At 48.1% G+C, this 15262-nt stretch overlaps 1 protein-coding gene and 1 long non-coding RNA gene across 2 annotated transcripts in view; both read right to left on the bottom strand.

Annotated features, from left to right (window-relative positions):
* Window positions 1-15262, bottom strand: part of LOC308466046 — a 170293-nt gene that overhangs the window by 25075 nt on the left and 129956 nt on the right. The window lies entirely within an intron of this gene.
* The window catches only part of MAP3K11 (mitogen-activated protein kinase kinase kinase 11), a 29558-nt gene that overhangs the window by 11748 nt on the left and 2548 nt on the right, over window positions 1-15262 (bottom strand). Inside the window, exon 2 of the mRNA XM_080986237.1 lies at window positions 2062-2242. Within this exon, the coding sequence (XP_080842363.1) occupies window positions 2062-2242 (181 nt within the window). The remainder of the gene's footprint in view (window positions 1-2061; window positions 2243-15262) is intronic.

The raw sequence follows: 15262 nt of genomic DNA, 5'->3' as shown, positions 1-15262 counted from the left end.
TCTTTTAGGGAAATTTTTAAATGTCTGATCTTTTATTATGCTTTTATATTTGTTGGAAGCTGCCCAGAGTGGTTGGCAACCCAGTCAGATGGCTGGGGTACAAATAATAAAACAACAACAAAAATTTAGCTTGTAAACCTGAGGGCAGAGACTCTTTTATTATTGATATTTGTAAGCGGGTGGCGCTGTGGGTTAAACCACAGAGCCTAGGGCTTGCCGATCAGAAGGTCGGCAGTTCGAATCCCTGCGGCAGGGTGAGCTCCTGTTGCTCGGTCCCTGCTCCTGCCAACCTAGCAGTTTGAAAGCACATCAAAGTGCAAGTAGATAAATAGGTACTGCTCTGACGGGAAGGTAAACGGCGTTTCCGTGCGCTGCTCTGGTTCGCCAGAAGCGGCTTAGTCATGCTGGCCACATGACCCGGAAGCTGTACACCTGCTCCCTCGACCAATAAAGTGAGATGAGCGCCGCAACCCCAGAGTTGGCCACGACTGGACCTAATGTTCAGGGGTCCCTTTACCTTTACTTTAAGCCACCCGGGGGTCTTTCCCATCAGTTAATTAGCAAGGCTAAAACGGCAAGCAAACATGTACCTGGAAAGTGAAGCCCATCTCTTTGCGCTTACTTGAGACTGATGCTTGCGATCAAGACTTTGAGCTGCAAGCTCACAAGGGTTTTTTTGCACCACACCCATGACTTGCAATGAAAAATGGTTTCAGTCTCTTGTTACCCAATGTCCTGTCCTGTGTATGCACACTGTGGTCACATTCACAACATACATTTAAAGCACTGGGATACCAGTTTAAATAGTCATGGCTTTTCTCAAAGAATCCTGGGAGCTGAAAGTTGTTAGGAGGCCCCTATTCCCTTCCTTGAGATACAGTTTCCCAGAGTTCCCCACAAAGAGGAATTGACTGGTTAACCGTTATGAGAAGTGTAGCAGGTGGCACTGTGGTTAAACCAGAGAGCCTAGGACTTGCCAATCAGAAGGTTGGAGGTTTGAATCCCTGCGACGGGGTGAGCTCCCGTTGCTCGGTCCCTGCTCCTGCTCACCTAGCAGTTCGAAAGCATGTCAAAGTGCAAGTAGATAAATAGGTACCGCTCTGGTGGGAAGGTAAATGGCGTTTCCGTGCGCTGCTCTGGTTCACCAGAAGCGGCTTAGTCATGCTGGCCACATGACCCGGAAGCTGTACGCCGGCTCCCTCGGCCAATAAAGCGAGATGAGCACCGCAACCCCAGAGTCGGTCACGACTGGACCTAATGGTCAGGGGTCCCTTTACCTTTAAAAACGCTCGTCACCCTTCTCACTTTCCCAGGATTCTTTGGGGGGAAACAAAACAATTTAAAAACGGCATCAGAGCGCTTTAAATGTATGGTGTGAATGAGGCCTGTTTCTGTCTGCCTCTTTCTTACACACGCGTACACTGCTTGGGTTCAGTGTTGCCTAGACCTGGACCTGGAGTGTCCTTGGTGGAGGAACAAGGGGAGCAGATCCGGCCCCATAGCAGATATCCACACTACCAATGCTTGTGAGGACCTGTTAGGGATCCCCGCACCAACTGGTTGGCTCTCAAACCCTCCAGTCTCCCTCAGGGCCACAGGAGATGGCAAGGCAGTCAGGAGCTTCAGAGTTGCTGTCAAAGTGCCTGGCTAGCTGCATGTGAGGAGGGGGAAGTGCAAGTCAGCACCTGCCTGGATCAGGGCCTGGCCGAGAGCCAGAAAGGGTTGGAACCTCCAGCTCCCAGACAAACCCTCAGTCTGAGCTGCTTCCCTGTCAAAGCTCCAAACCCAGCCTGAAAGGTGTGTGTGTGTAAGAGGGGAGACTCTTTTCTTACACACATGCAGAATTTTGCTTCTTTTACCTGCTGTGGACTTCCACAGATCCTTGGAGCAAGAACGTGGAGAGCGTGTTAGTTAACTGGGACTCTGACACGGTTTTCGAAACAGGGTGTTCTGCTTTGGCAAGGGAGGTGTCCCAGGGCAAGAGGGTACTTGCTTCTTCCTGCACATCTGGGCTCCAAGGCCAAAATCTAACCTTAGACAGGGCTCACCCCACCCTCTCACCTCCAGACATCGCTGCCCCGGGAGAAGGTGGAGCTTTTGATGACCTCCGGTGCCATCCAGGCGTAGGTGCCCGCCGCGCTCATTTTGGTCGTCTTGTGCCACTCGCGGGCCAGCCCAAAATCGGTGATCTTCAGCGTCTTCCCACTCACATCTCCATCGTCCACGTATTCCGCCAGCAGGACTGAGGGGAGAGAAGAAGCAGACATGGGATTCTGAGGGAAGCCAATGAAGGAGGCTTGGAGGCCTCCATCCAGGAAAACGCATCAGAGAGGCCTTAACGGGCCAAAGCTTCCCTGGCCCTCATTCCCCATAACCTGGAAGCCTTTCCTTAAAATTCCCCATGTACATCTGAGGGGCTAATCAGGAGTGAGTATAAGACACCCTTCATATGTTCAGAGTCCTTTGGTTACAAATATTAACAAAATACTTTTTCTCCCGTTAACACAGACATCTACCATTGCCCCATCCTGATTATAATTTTGTATGGCGCCACCTTTGTTTCTCCAGAGAGCTCAAGGTGGCATAAGGATTTCTTCCCCTCTCAATCTTATACTCTCACAACAACCCTGTGAGGTCGGTCAGGACGAGCGATAGCGACTGGCACTAAGTCTCCCGCTGAGCTTCATGGCTGTGTTGTTGACTTAAACCCTGGTCTCCCATGTCCTAGTCCATAGGAAATTGTTCTAATGCTGAGTTAGGACATGGACCCAGCATTGGTGGGATGGAAAGTTAAGGGTACACTTTTATTTTTCAAGGCTTTTTGGGTTTTAGCACATTATCTTAATAAATATTGGGAGAGGGGGAAATAGCATGTTAAAGGTGGTTAATGGACTTCAGCATAGTGGATCATGCAACCTTTATAGGAAGGTTTTTAATGTTTAATGTTTTATTGTGTTTTTGTATATACTGGAAGCAGCCCAGAGTGGCTGGGACAACCCAGTCAGATGGGTGGGGTACAAACAAACAAACAAATAAAAAAAATAGGTAAAGGGATTCTGGGGTTGCGGCGCTCACCTCGCTTTACTGGCAGAGGGAGCCGGCATTTGTCTGAGGACAGCTTCCGGGTCATGTGGCCATCATGACTACGCTGCTTCTGGGGAAACAGAGCAGCGCATGGAAACGCCGTTTACCTTCCCACCGGAGTGATACCTATTTATCTACTTGCATTTGACGTGCTTTTGAACTGCTAGGTTGGCAGGAGCAGGGACCGAGCAACGGGAGCTGACCCCGTCGCGGGGATTCAAACACGCCAACCTTCTGATCGGCAAGACATAGGCTCTGTGGTTTAACCCACAGCGCCACCCGCGTCCCAAATATAACAATAGCAACAGCTTAAAGGGAGCTTAAATTACAAAGGCTGACAGCCTTTTGTGACAGCCCTCTGGAGTACTGCCATTTTGTTTTATTTACTTGTGTGTGTGTGTGTATAATTTTTATTAAATTTTCTGTTTTACAATTTTAAACACTCATTTAAACATCCTTAAAATATTAATGACTTCCATTCTTCTCTTTCCATGGTTCATTTTGCACATCATAAATCCCTGCATATTTTACAAAAACTAAACCATTCAGTATTCCATTATTGCGTCCATCAAAACTTATTTACACTGTTGAATTTATCTTAATGCTTCCAGTGCTTTCAGCTGTACACAGTTTCCCCCCATATATTCAATAAACATTTTCCAATCTTCTTTAAATGTATGTTCTTCTCGTTCTCTTGTTCTATATGTTAAGTCTGCAAAGCTGCGCATATTCTGTCAGCTTAAGTTGTCATTCTGGAGTACTGCCTTTTGGGTGGCTAAGGGGTTATGATTTGGCTGCTAGCTACAATGGCAATATTTTGCATATGCTATTGGGGGCACTATGCCTCCAAACACTGGTTGCTGGGGATCACGGCTGCTGCACTCAGGTCCTGCTTGTGAACTTCCCACAGACATCTGGTTGGCAGCAGTGAGAACTGGGCTAGATGGGCCTGATCCAGCAGAGCTCTCCTGACATTCTTATTGCTGCACTATGTGGCAATCAGTCCCTGGGAAGGCACCCTCGTCAGCACCTCCCTGGCACAAAAGGAGCTTCCTGTGCTGGCAGCTTTTGCCCACGCTGCCAAGCTTCCTCCGTGCGCTTGGCACACACACAGCATGGAAACTGCGCCAGGGCGAGGCAGAAGCAGTCACGCTCCTCTGCTCTAACCTACTAAACCCAACTCAGAACTTCACCGGCAAAAGAACCCATGAGTCCTGGCTCCGTGCCCTGATGGTCCAAAAAGCTGAAACCCACCCCCAATCACTACTCTTCAAAGTGGGGAAATGAAAGAACTTTGCTCAGCACAGTGGTGAATTTTCCAGATTGAACTCATACTTCTCTCCTGCTGCTGCAAGTGTGTTTTCAATTTCCTGCTGGATTCCAATGGCTTTGGGCCTTATTTTCAAGTTGCTAGTCCTCATATTTAAGGCTCTCTACCTTACCTATTTGATGCTCCAAGGTCAACGCTAGAGCCCTGAGACCAGTCATCAGAAACTAATGCCTGACTATCAGGAATGCAACATGCCAGAGCTGGAAAAAGCACATGTAATTCCTGGTCCGTTTTTTTAAACCTCTTTTGAGATGTTAGTGATTCCCCCTAAAGACCTATACAACTTGAGATCCAGGAGCCGGCAGGAGCATCTAGATGTTTGTAGTCATCAATCTAAGTTATCCCAACCATATGAGGGGCAGCAGAATCCTAGAGCTGGAAGGGATCCTAGCGGTCATCTAGCCCAACCCCTTGCCCAGGGCAAGAATCTTCTCGTGACAGCATCCCTGACAGTCTCTAGTTAAGCACGTTCAGTGAAGGAGAGCCCACCACCTCCCGAGGCTGCCTGTTCTGCCTCCAGACAGCTCTTGCTTATCAGGATGTTTCCCCAGAACAGTTTGGGGGCAATGTTAAATATATAATGGGGCACACACGGAATAGGAGACGACAAATCTTAGGAACCAATAATCACAGTGAGTGTGCGCAGGTTTGTTTAGTTTTATTAAGAGCCAGGCATTGGGGGGGGGGGAGATCAGGCCTATGTTGGTCAGGGATCTAGACAGTGGCATGTGGTAGGGAGAGGGTTGTTGAACCTTTTCCTTCTTCTGTGCCTGGACTCTGATAAATATCACCGCACTGAACGCTGCTCTTTGCCCAGGAGGGAAACGTCTACAGCAACTTCCATGTGTATGTGTTCACCATGTCAAGAGAGGAGGGTTAACGCTGTTCCCTTTGTGATGTGGTCCCGATTCGGCTTCCTTACCCCCACCTTTTTAAAGCAGGTACATTAAATGTGATTGTGCAGCTTGCCTGTTAGAAAGCTGTTGCCTGTTCTGAGTGGCTGCCAGACAGAGATAAAGAAAATGTCCAGCTCTCAAAAAGGATGCTCTCCAAAACCCTAGCTGGAGATGCCAGGGATCTAAATGGCAACTTTCTGTATGCCAAGCAGATGTCTTCCCACTGAGCCAGGTGTGCCAACTTGAGTAAAATATTTGGGGGAGGGCAGGTAAGCCCAGCCCCTCCATAATCAATCACATGTTGGGGCTCACCCACACTATTTGAATGGCAATGCACGTCAACTTTGGGGGGCTTGGCCCCCTCAAATACTTTACTGGGAGAGGGCGAAGGGACTTTGGCCCCTAGGAGCTGTCACACTCTTCCTTCCCTCCTCCTTGCAGATACATACAGGCAAAAGCCCTTTGTACACGTCCACCTGGACTTAGGTCCATTTCACTACAGTCGTACCTCGGAAATTGAATGGAATCCATTCCGGAAGTCCATTCGACTTCCAAAACATTGGGGAACCAAGGCACCGCTTCTGATTGGCTGCAGGAAACTCCTGCAACCAATCGGAAGCCGCAACGGACATTCGGCTTCCAAAGAACGTTCACAAACCGGAACAATCACTTCCGGGTTTGCGGAGTTCGGGAGCCAAAACGTTCGCCTTGCAAGGCATTCGACTTCCGAGGTACGACTGTATTTTGGTTATGAATAAACCAAATAATCCCTAATGCTACTTGAAACAGAGCTGCCTTGCCATACCTTTCTGATCTGACATATTTGGAATTGCAATCTATCTGCCTTACCTAACGCATAAGAGGCTTAGTGTCTCATGTCTGACAGATGCTGCAGAGCATTATAAATACAAACACCACCACCCAATAAACAGAAGAAAGCAAGCCTGTCTCCTTAATCCAGCTGTACGAGCACAGGATACGGTAACCCAAGACTGCACTCTGCACGTCATCAGAGGCACTGCTGTTGCCGTTTTGTACTTCCCAGATCCTGGGAAATGGTTATGGGTGTCTCCCTGTGAGACACCCAAAAGGGCTCCCCGCCCCCCACGTTCCTTTAGTACCAGTTGGGAGCATCGGTCCCTCTCAGCCCTGGCCCTCAGCTATGGCCCACAAGCCCTTTCCGCAGCCCTGGCTGCGAGGCAATCCCAGTCCCGCCGTTCTGGCTGGGCTTTGGCCCCATGACCCGTAGGCGACTCAAGCATTTCCCTGGGATGCTGCGTCACTGAGCGCCCCATTGTGTGTGGCGCTGGCAGGAGAATCGGTCCATTGTTCTGTTGGGCTGTAGGGAAGGGGCTCCCCCGACAGAAGTACCCCAAGAAGGCACCCTCCCCGCCCCCAACAGCTGCTGCTGCTGCTCTGAGGCCTAGACGTTTTTCCCTTCCCCAGTCAGCCAGGACAGAGAGGAAGCCTGAGCGAGAGCGAGCAGGAAGCCACTGGGGAGGAAGTGAAGGGACCAGATCTCTGCCACAACCACTGGGCCATTGTTTAAGAGAGGCTGGCGAACAACTCTCTCTCTCTCTCCCTCCCTCCTCTGCCTTGAAAGAACACCCTACGCAAGGAAAGCCCTCTTTAAAACAATGCCACACCCTCCACCAACATCCATAGCCTTCCTAGAGATCCGGGAGGGAGGTCTGCTTACCAGCACTGTCACACAAGCACACACAACTTATTAAGTCTTCTCCCTACATACCCACCCAAATCGCTTTGGTCTGTGGAACTGGCACCGATTCAGGTGCCACGTAACACTTATTCCACATTTGTAAGCAATCCATCTTTTAGCGTGGCAGCACCCACACTTCAGACCTTCCAAGTGCCCCTGTTTTCCAGGGACAGTCCCGGATTTACAGAAGCTGTCCCGGTTTCTGATTTGACCCTGGGATGTCCCGCTTTTCCTTAGGAAAAGAGAAACGTTAGAGGGTATGGAGTTATGAAAAGAAAGAAAAAAACCAAGCCAAGGAGATAAGTAACTATACAACCTTTTGAAGACTTCTGAAGGGAGCCCTATGTAGGGAAGTTTTTAAATATTTTATTATGTTTTTATATAAGTTGGAAGCTGCCTGGAGCGTACTCTAGTGCTTTAAATGTATGGTGCTAATATTGTTTGGGAGGCCACTAGGTTAATTCTACCTACGAATTAACCAACTCACTGCTTTGTGTTCATGGGTGGCCCACTGAGTTTTTACTTGGCAGCATAAAGAACTAGAAATTTGTCTCTTCTCCCCTCAAAAAGGCAAGGTTCTCAAGGAACTGCAATATCAGTTTTAACTGATTTTAATACTCTGGAACATCATGGTGAAGGGCAGGTAATAAATATATCTAGGTTTGTCGTCAACAACTATGTTTTCATTAGGGAAAACTCATGGGAAGAAATCGTCCTAAGCTAGTTATGGCTATGGATTTCATTGGATCATAGAATCATGGAATCATAGAATTGTAGCATGGAAGGAATCCCAAAGGTCATCTAGTCCAACCCCCGGCAATGCAGGAATCTCAGCTATAACATCCATGAGAGATGGCCATCCAACCTCTGCTTAAAAACCTCCAAGGAAGGAGAGTCCACAACCTCTCGATAGGTCTACTCAGAATAAGACTCAAATGGAAAACACCTTGAACAATATTATTAGTAATATTATTAGTAAGTATAATACAGGAGGAGTTATTGGGGCAGCTACAGAGTGAATTGCCCTTCCCTCCTCAACTAGTACACACACAGAGAAACACTTATGCCTTAGCTGGATGGTCTGCAACAGAGGAGCAAAGGCTTGGAACATAAGGAGGATATATATGTTACACTGAAATCATCTTGCCTCTCACTCGGACGTTCAGTCACATGCACATAAACAACCGCAGGGTCCCTACTTGTGATTCCACTGCCAAGGACTGCTGCTTTACATACGAGAGAGTTCCCATGGTGATTATTGCACAATTGGCGCGCGGGGCTTTTCTGCTCGTGATTTCACAACTCCCTGGCCTCCCCAACTGTCTGGGAGTTCTGGCTCACAATTCCAGGACAGGAGAGAGAACAGGCAGAACTGAGATCCTCACCTTGGTGCGGGGGTGGGGTGGGTGGGAGTGCAGAATAACTGTGCCAGCACCACAAGAGGAGTGGTAAGATCTTTAAAAGCACACCATCAACAGCAGCTGCCGCCACAAATTCAAAAGTTGACACCTAAGTCGAGAAGCCCCACACAGACTCCTCACTGGAGTGCGCAGGCAAGTACAGTGTTGTGGTTAGTGTGTCAGACTAGGAACTGGGAGACCAGGGTTCAAATCCCCACTCAGGAGATCCCTGGGTGACATTGGACGTACCTCACAGGGTTGTTAGGGTGATTAAATGAGGAAGGGGAGATCCATGTATGTCACCTCGAGCTTCTGAGAGAGAAAGATGGGATGGAAATGCAATGCAATAAAATAAAAAAATGTTGGATCTCAGGTCTCACACAGCCATGGTGGAGATGGTGGGGTCCACCTCTCGCAGGCTGTGTCAGGCTGCTACCAGCCCCAGCACATATTTTCATTTCTTATTTGGAATATTTGCATCCCACTTTTTCTGCAAAGGGCCCTGGCAGTGGATCGGTTCACATGTCGCTTTCAACAATGGCTAAACTTAGCTATGGTTTGAAGTTGAAAACACAGTGCGCCTATGTGTGTGGTTGAAATGATGAGCGCTTTCCTCGTCCCCTGCTTCTGCCGCCCTGCCAAGACTCACCGTGTTAGAAACTCATGTCTATAAGCCAAATGACTCCTTACACCAAGGTTGCAGTCACCAAAAGAGAATGTCTAGCTGCCATTTTAGGGCAAGACAGCTCTAAAGTCTTCTTTTTCATGGACTCTCTGTGACTGATTCTCAGTTAAACATCCGGCTACTTCAGCTGGCAACCTTGAGCTAGCTTAAGAACTTTTGAGAACTTAAAGAAGAAAAGTCACTTGATCCAGGGACAGTTTGCATATCTATCGGCTTATTCCGACCTCTTTTTCTTAATGCGGACTGCTCCTGCTCAGGCTGCACAGATAAAGCAATTTGGTTCCTGAAATTCATTCCAATTGTGAAGATAAAATGTAACTGGTAAGAATTCTACAGGATGGGGTATTAGTGTGTGAAAACAGTCCAGATCCAATGATCCCCAGATGGTAGAGATGTCAGGCACAATCCTGGCGCCCAGGTACCTTCACTTGGTTGCAAGTGGTCGAAACCCAGGTGCAAAATGCGCCTGGCCCCTGGCTAATTTCGAACACTGTCAGCAATTACTCCCTACCTTAATGGGAAGGGTAAGCTCAGGATTGGAAGGGTAAGCTCCCCTTTCCACCTTCCCACTGCCAGCTCCCTCTATCTGTCTATCTCTTTCTACAACCTCCACCTTTCTTTGCCTGGCAGGTTGCCAGGGAATGGGCAGATTTCTCTTGCCAGAGGTCTGGACTGCTTTCTTGCATAGGGCTTTCCTTCTCCCCTTCCATCATTGCTTCTGCTTCAGCTGTTCCTGCCTCCCACTCCCCACTTTTTCTCCTCCTCTCCCCCCCCCCAGCTACTGCCAACCGCATGATATTTGACTGAGGGCCACATGAAGCCAGGCCGAGGGCCGCAAGCTCCGCATCCCTGCTTTTAGGTCTCGTTGGCGGCTGTCCTCTGCCATCAGAAGCGCAGTGGGTGGTGATCGAGGAAAAGGCCTTCTCTGTGGTGGCAGCCTGGTTGTGAAATGCTCTCCTTAAGGAAGCGTGGGTGAGGCCTACTCTGATTTGGCTTCTGCATGGGGCAAAGATGTGCTTTTAAAAACTACAACAACAGCTTTTAAGAATAATTTTATCTCCTGGCCTTGCTTTTCAGCTGCTTCATTAAATGGTGGTGCTTCTCTAACTCTTTTAATTGCATTTATGGTAAGACACCCTGGGAATTCACTGAAGGGGGTTGGAATTCCTGTAATGAGAATAAAGAATGGTGTTTGAAGCATTGCCATCCAGCCCCTATAATATTGTGGTGTAAAGCTGAAAGTGCCACTTTGCCTAGGTATAAAGAAACTCTCCTCTCTGTTAGCAAACTGGAGCACTGAAAACAGGGGTGAGGGCCAAGCCTTGGCTCAAACTGTGTTTATTATTATTATTAATTAAATTTGTACACTGCCATAGATTTGTACACACCCATAGATCACAGGGCAGTTCACAACATACCATAGCAACTGCCCTCTCCGCAGTCAGCTCCTCAGGGCTTGCCATTAAGCCAAACCAACACATAGTTTTCATGTATTGATGAAGTCACCAATACATGAAAACTCTGTGTTGGTTTGGCTTAATGGCAAGCCCTGAGATCTACTGAAGATCCTTCGTGGAGCAAGGGGTTGCACGAGATGACCTCCACAAAGGATCTTCCGTGCAGCATGTTACAGTGACACAGCCCTGACTGACAGCCACTCAGCCTCTGGGATTTAACAGCCCCTGCAAAGGAGGGTCCACCTGCGACTCTCAAGGCAGCCTGGTTCTCTGTCGGACAGCTTATGCCACTAGGACTTTTCTCTTAATCTTTAGCCAAAACCTTCTTCCCTGCTGTTCCCAGACCTAGGGCTCTACACCTAGACTTCCAGAACAACAGTTAGCAAGGCCACATTCATACATTTAAAGCACTATGATACCACTTTAAACCATGGGTAGGCAAACTAAGGCCCAGGGGACGGATCCGGCCCAATCACCTTCGGCCCATGGGCGGTCCAGGAATCAGTATGTTTTTACATGAGTAGAATGTGTCCTTTTATTTAAAATGCATCTCTGGGTTATTTGTGGGGCATGGGAATTCATTCATTCCCCCCCCCCAAAAATATAGTCTGCCCCCCCCCCCCAAGGTCTGAGGGGCAGTGGACTGGCCTCCTGCTGAAAAAGTTTGCTGACCTCTGCTTTAAACAGTCATGGCTTCTCCCAAAGAATTCTGGGAGCTGAAGCTTGTTAAGGGTGCTGAGAGCTGTTAGGAAACCCCTCTCTCCTTCCCAAAGCTACTATTTCTAGTGCTACCTGGGGAAAGAGATTGACTGTTAAACCACTCGGAAAACTGTAGCCCTGGGAGGGAAATAGAGGAATAAAAGCTCTCAGCACCCTTAACAAACGCGCCTTCCCAGGATTTTTTGGCACAGAAGTCACGACTATAAAGTAGTATTATAGTATGGTGTGAAGGTGGCCTGAGTCTGCGCTGTCTTCTGCATGACGGACAGCCTTTCAGATATTTGAAGACGACTCTCCTGCTGCTTTCAGATATTGCCAGATGGTTGATAATGAGTGACAAATTTACACACACACATATACGCATAAGACCTGGAATAAAGAAGGAAGAACCTATAGACAAGCAACTGTTGTCCTTTGAGAGAAGTCAAAAGGAATTTGAAAGAGGGATCACTGTTTGCGGGGTGTACCTACTCCTTCCATGTTCACCTGTGTTAAACAGGTTTGGCAAGTTTTTCGTATCCCCCCCCGCCCACCCCCGCAAAACTTGTTTGATCAGAAGTGACAGTAGGAAGAAAGAAGTTTGCATGTGTGTGTACATCACAGGAAGTGAAATCTCTCTCCCAAGCCAACTGACTTAAAAACGACTGTCTACATCAGAGCTTTCCAAACTCTGTGTCGCGACACGTTATCGTTTCAGCTGCAGTGTGGGCTAGAATGAGAGCCTGCTGGTAAAGCTGAATTACTGGTTTGCTAGTAGAACTGAATTACTGTGTCATGAAATGATGTGTGTCTAAAAAGTGCGTCACCACCATGACAAGTTTTGAAAGCTCTGGTCTACATTCTGTTACGGTAGCTTATATTTCTAAAGAGAGGCAGATGGCAAGGTTTTTTCAGCCTGTTAGGAGAGGCTATACCATAGGCTTCCCGTTTTTTGCGGGAAATTCCCTTATTCCAGTGCCGTTTCCCACTGCTATCTCGGATTGTTAGATATTCAGTAGACTATCCCTGGAACAGGTGAGGCTGCTGAACCCTTATTTTCGAGGCTGCTGATCCCTTATTTTCAAATCTGAAAGTTGACAGCTATGGGCTATACTGTATGCTCTGAACATACAGTATCTGTCAAATTCCAGATGCTCCACATCCTCCTTTGGGTGTTTTTGCCAGGCTGGAATGTGTCATTGAACTCTGATCATGCTTCTTGATGGAGGATACACTGCGATATAGTCAGAAACTAGCTGACTATACAATGGTAAAATTAACATTATTTTTGCTCCTACCCACTCCACCCAGTCCTGCCTACAAGGGGCATGTGACCCCAGAAGGAAACATGGCTCATAGGCTGAAAAGATTCCCAGTCTTGTGCCCTAATGGGATAGCTCAGTTGGTTAGAGCATGGTGCAGATAACGCCAATGTTGCAGGTTTGATCCCCATATGGGACAGCTGCATATTCCTAGGGTTGGACTAGACCAGGGGACAGCAAACTTTTTCAGCACGGGGGCGGTCCACTGTCCCTCAGACCTTGTGGGGGGCTGGAATATGTTTTGAAAAAAATAAATGAACGAATTCCTATGCCCCACAAATAACCCAGAGATGCATTTTAAATAAAAGCACACATTCTACTCATATAAAAACACACTGATTCCTGGACTGTCCGCAGGCCGGATTCAGAAGGTGATTGGGACGGATTCGGCCTCTGGGCCTTAGTTTGCCTACCCATGGACTAGACCTTGGAACATCCAACAGGTAGATCGTGATCTACCAGTAGATAAGTGGGCGTTCTGTGGTAGATCACTGGTAGATCAGTGGCTCCTCCCAAAGAAGCTCAACAATTTTGACCTGAACCCCCCCAAAATGGGGTAGACCACTGCCAGTTTTTAATTTTGTGAGTAGATCGCAGTCTCTTGGGAGTTGGCCACCCCTGGACTAGAGGATCTTCAGGGTCCCTTCCGACTCTACAATTCTATGACAGCAGCATTTGTCCTTGCTTTGAGGGAAGTAATCATTCTTAGGATAGGTGAGGCCCCTGAGCCAGGAAGATCCGCAGGCCTAAAATATATGCATATATCCCAGTTTGCGGCATTCTGTCACACACTCAGGGGTGACCAAGAAACAAGGAGGACAGTGCTCTGCTCACAGGTGCAGGATGGATGCTTACCATCTACTCCCTTCCCAACTTTGCATCCAAAGGCAGCTCCCATTTAGTCCTATATTTGGAGGAATCCTGTTGCAGTGAACATTCCCTGCCATATACGGGCTTGTCCTCCTCTCACACCGTGCCTGACATAATGGTGGGCATTTTGCAAACAGTAATAACTACAATTTAGGGAACAAATTGCTAGGTACTGTTCCCGCAGCGTAAGAAGCAGAGCTGCCAGATTAAGAGCAAAGGCTCACCTCTTCCAGCGTCTCGTTCCCCATGGTAGCCAAACAGATGCTCCCCATTTAACCCAGAATTAAATTCTTTAATACAGAATTAAATTCATTAACCCAGAGTTAAATTCATTAATCCAGAATTAAAACAACCCTGCAGGGCGTGATTCTCATATGACCGACGGAGGCGGGCAGTTGGGATGGGACTAAGAAAACAGCCATCATCCGATCAGCTTTGAAACAGGAACCCTTCTGCCTGAAAGACACGACATCTAGAGGACAATGTGCCTCTGAACATGTGCAGAGTGCCTTGCAACTGGCACAAGGGAGACGGCGCTGGCCATCTGCCTATCTGCGATGGGGAGGTGCAGGCTTCTGCCACAGGAAGATTTGCTTTTAGGGAGATCAAAGCAAGAGTTGCTTAGAGCGAGGGCTGCAATGGTATGGGACAAAACTCCCCCTTCTTGTCCCTGGTTCCCCTCCCCAAATCTACAGCTGGAGGAAGCCTAGCGCCTGGAGAGAGAGAGGAAAAAGCTTCAAATCATCAGGCTCTTGTTTGCATGGAAAGAAAAACATTTATCTCGCCCTCACAAGAGGAAACGACAGTGTAGAGTTAGTTTCTGGGGGGGGGGGGGAGAGAGAGAGAGAGAGAGAGAGAGTTGCTGTCACTTCCTTCTAGCTTTGGGTCACTGAGGTCACACTCGCTTGCTGTCTGATGGCAAAACTCCGGGAGGAGAACAGTGAGAGGGTGGCAGATAGAACTTCATTTCCCAAACTGGACCTGCTAGTTCTCATGCCTGCCTCCACCTTAGTTCACCTCTTGAACTAAGGCACGTGGGAGGGGTAAAAATGTGTTTACTTGGCAGGGGGGGGGACAGTACTCTGGATGTGCTCAGAGGCACCCTTGCTTCCCAGAACTGAAGGAAGGTTCCAGGCCTGATTCTGGCTTAAAGGAAGGCTCCTTTCCTGTGCCTTCCAAAACCTTCCTGTCCACTGGGCAGCTTGCCCCATCAGGGAGGGATGTAGTGGTCAAGTGCCTGCTTTGCACACAGATGGTCCCAAGTTTAAACCCGCAACATCTCCTGTTAGGCTGGGAGAGTCCCCTGGCTGAAATCTTGGGAGAGCAGCTGCCAGCTAGTGCAGATTCCTACGCTTCACGGGGTTGGACTAGATGACCCCTGGGGTGCCTTCCAAGTCTACAATTCTATGTTTCTATCCTATACTGAGCTAGATAGATCAATGGTCTGACTTGCTATACAGCAGCTTCCTACATTCCTATTGCTGCATATACACCATGCCTTAAAAGCAAATAAAATCCCGGGAACTTTAGTTTACCCCTGAAAGAGCAACAATTCTCAGAACCCTTAAATTACAATACCCAGGATTCTCTATGGGGAACAGGTGCTTTAAATTTACAGTGCATATTCCTTATCAATGGCTTCTTTTGAGAGTGCTGCTTGCTCCCAGTACACCTGTTCCAGAAGTCACCTTTTCTTGCCTTCATTTCCCCCCCAATTTTTCTTTTACACTTGAAACACTAACAACATTTCAAATTTCAGCGCCGTTGCTGAAAGGAAGGCTTTCTGTGGTTCCCCGCCC

The sequence above is a fragment of the Podarcis pityusensis genome, assembly GCF_964106645.2.
Source record: "Podarcis pityusensis genome assembly, chromosome: 16".
Lineage (NCBI taxonomy): Eukaryota > Metazoa > Chordata > Lepidosauria > Squamata > Lacertidae > Podarcis > Podarcis pityusensis.
This window is presented reverse-complemented; position numbering and strand designations above follow the sequence as displayed.